Genomic DNA, 3,256 nt, shown 5'->3' on the forward strand with positions numbered 1-3,256 from the left:
AACAACTGGTCTCCTCAGGTCCTTCAGAACCTCCAACAACTGGTCTCTTCAGGTCCTTCAGAACCTCCAACAACTGGTCTCCTCAGGTCCTCTAAAACCTCCAACAACTGGTCTCCCCAGGTCCTCTAAAACAGGGGTGTCAAACTCACTTACAAAAGGGGGCCAAAATTAAAACCTTTTTCAAACTAAGGGCCAATTTCAGAATCTACATGAACTCAAGTTAAATACCCGACATCTTTTCTTGGTCACAGGTTCCTCAACAAGAATTTGATTGGTCTCATTTGATGTTCTCTGTTGTACTTTTGACATCATAATCAAATATTACTGAAAAAAAATTAAAGTAATTAAAGTATTGTATATTTAAAATAACATCTTGGGGGCCAGATATGATGTCATTGAGGGCCACATTTGGCCCCCGGGCCTTGAGTTTGACACATATGCTCTAAAACCTCCAACAACTGGTCCCCTCAGGTCTTCCAGAACCTCCAACTGGTCTCAGATCCTGCACATTTACCGATGTTAAAAGAAGAAGCTCCACAGAGGGAACTTGGACCTGGAACAACTTTAAGGAGATGTGTTGCAGATTCAGAATGATCTTATTTTTTACAACAAAAAATAAAAATAAAAAGTTTTAGTTTTAGCTTTTGATCCATTTATGATCTTCTATTGTGAATAAAATAGGAAAAAAATACTTTTTACACAACATTCCCACTTTGTCAGAAACAGGGTTGTACGTCACAAAAACCCACTTAAAAAAATAAAACGATTTGTGGACAAATCACGAGGAAACTCATGCACAGCAGAAAATAAACAAATAAATAAACAAAATCACACTTTTATGCTTAAAATGATCCGCAACAGTTCATGCCTTCAGAATGGTTTTGATGGCAACAGCACACATGAAGTATGAACAAACAGAACAACCATTTTACAACACACCAGTCAAAAAGCCACGATGTGCGTTCGTTACAAGAAGAAGCTGCGCGCAGAGTCGAGACGCCACACGAGCGCAGTGAAGACGTGTTCGGGTAAAACATGCAGAACTGCACAGGGAGAAACAAAGAGTACAAACCATCTCTGACGCTGAGAGAGGACGACAAAAGAGACACAATCAGCTGTTAGTGGCTAAAGGAAGAGAGCGACGTCGCCTCAGCTCACAGAGGAAGACGTCCATCAAACTGCATCGTCTCCAACGTTGACATGAATCCTATAAATGTAACTTTTCAGTCCAAAGATGTCCGTGTTTAAATAAATCTGGACGTTTTGTGAAACTTTTCATTCTGAGCTCGTCCATCAACTCTCTCCTGCAGCGTCAGACTAAAGTTATTCAAATGTTTCTGCAAAATGTAGAGGCATGTGTATAAAAACACTTTTTTTTTGTAGTTTTGTACTTAAAAAAATTAAATTGAAACTTTTCTCAAACGCGAAGGTAAAACTTCTGTTTCTGCAAAGAACCAGACTCACAGCATTAGCCAGTTTGGATGTTTTTAGCTTTTTGATATACTAAAATCCAGGGGTGCCACTAACGAGGGGGGCCAGGGGAGGCAACGGCCACGCCTAAATTATTGTTGTCCCGCCCACTGGCCCCCCTTAGCCAGACAGTCTTATCTCCTGAGCCCTGAGCGTTTGTTTAATGTGACTTTGTAAATTTTCCAAGCTTTTTAGGATTACAGTAGTCCCTCACTACATCGCGGTTCGTTTATCACAGACTCGATGTATTGCGGTTTTTCAAAATAAGATTGGACATGACACACAGTTGATGGATGAGCCGCACGGTCGGCATGGAATTTTTATTTAAAATAAATTATTTTAAATTATTTAGCACCTGCTGCACATTTGTGCAACCCAGAGCTGCAGAAAAAAAACTTCCTCCTGCAGCTGATCAGCTGCTCTCCATACAGAGCAGAGAAGTGGGCGTGGCCAAGAACGCTTGCAGGTGGCTGAGGGCAGATGAGGCGGGGAGAGGGGAATCATGACATACTGTGCTCTTTTACAGCGTTTAGAGTTTAGAAATATTGTTTAGAATTTTACAATAGTGTGGGAAGGGTTTAAAATGCCTTTATATATATATATATATATATATATATATATATATATATATATATATATATATATATATGTATACTAAAATAAACTACTACATACTACTTGTACTACTATCCCTACTTTATGGTTTTTAACTTATCTCGGGGCTTCAGGGTATGGATCCCCCACGATAAACGAGGGACTACTGTAGTAGAGCCTCACAAACATTAAAACATTGTTTAGTAACAATATAAGTTAAAAATAGAAATGTATATTTTATTTAAAAACTAAAATAAAACAAATGTAGGTCTAAGTTGAACAGAATACATGTTTGAGATGCAGAAATCTTCCTTAACAAAAGTCAAGGGCTGAGGAGGGTAAATGCATAATATTTTTTATATGAATTTAAACTTAGGCCTGCACAAGCTTCAGTAGTTTGAGAAGTGACAGCTCTGTTTTCAAAAACAACATCAACAATAAACAATAAAAAATAAAGTAGACCTGTGTAGATCAGAGGAAGTTTCTCCTGTAACGATATATAGTTTTAAATAACTCATAAATGACAACAACAAATCTCCTAAACTTCTGTTCTGACTTTTAGTTTTGGTGTTCAATCTCAAGTTTACCATGGGCCCCCATCTGGGCCCCTCTTTAAATATTTTCTGGGGGCACCCCTGATTTAAACCAGTTTTCAGACACAACAAATTAAAGATCAGAAATTCATTTTGACAAGGACTTCGTCATAAAAGCAGATGTTTAAATCTTTAAAGTGGTGATTCTGTTAAAAAAAAGAAAAAGTTTTACAGTTCAACCCCCCCACCCCCAACCAGGCAGGACTCACCTGCATCTCATCCAGCTTCGACTGAATATCCGGGGGGAAGTCAGCCGCCCCGCAGGTGAACGGGTCAAACGGCTCGGCGCCGAACAAATCTTTCCCTGCAGGAGAAAACAGAATCAACACCTTCTAACCACAAAAATAAAAAATATAACCTGAGAGCGCCGAGTCGTACGCTCACTTATATCGGGGGGTAAGCTGGTGGGTGGGGGAGGGGGGCAGCCGTTGCTGGCCCTCGTCGGAACCAGCGACGTCACCGGGGAGAAGGGCACCATGTCAAAAACGTCTGTGGACTGCGGTTTGATGGAGATGCTCCCCGCCTGGACACAAACACATACGGTTAAAAGAACCGCTGAGCACCCGAGCGCTCACTGGGGGGGGGGGGGGGGGGGGGGG

The 3,256-nt window shown here is 40.7% G+C and overlaps 1 protein-coding gene across 2 annotated transcripts in view; it reads right to left on the reverse strand.

Annotated features, from left to right (window-relative positions):
• Positions 1-3,256, reverse strand: part of gulp1a (GULP PTB domain containing engulfment adaptor 1a) — a 19,825-nt gene that overhangs the window by 2,279 nt on the left and 14,290 nt on the right. For both annotated transcript variants that reach the window (XM_037686291.1, XM_037686289.1), the window contains 2 exons: positions 3,042-3,180; positions 2,867-2,961 (listed from right to left, as the gene is read on the reverse strand). In XM_037686291.1, coding sequence (XP_037542219.1) covers positions 2,867-2,961; positions 3,042-3,180 — 234 coding nt within the window. The remainder of the gene's footprint in view (positions 1-2,866; positions 2,962-3,041; positions 3,181-3,256) is intronic.

This window comes from Nematolebias whitei, chromosome 13 (assembly GCF_014905685.2).
Source record: "Nematolebias whitei isolate Nwh7 chromosome 13, NemWhi1, whole genome shotgun sequence".
NCBI lineage: Eukaryota > Metazoa > Chordata > Actinopteri > Cyprinodontiformes > Rivulidae > Nematolebias > Nematolebias whitei.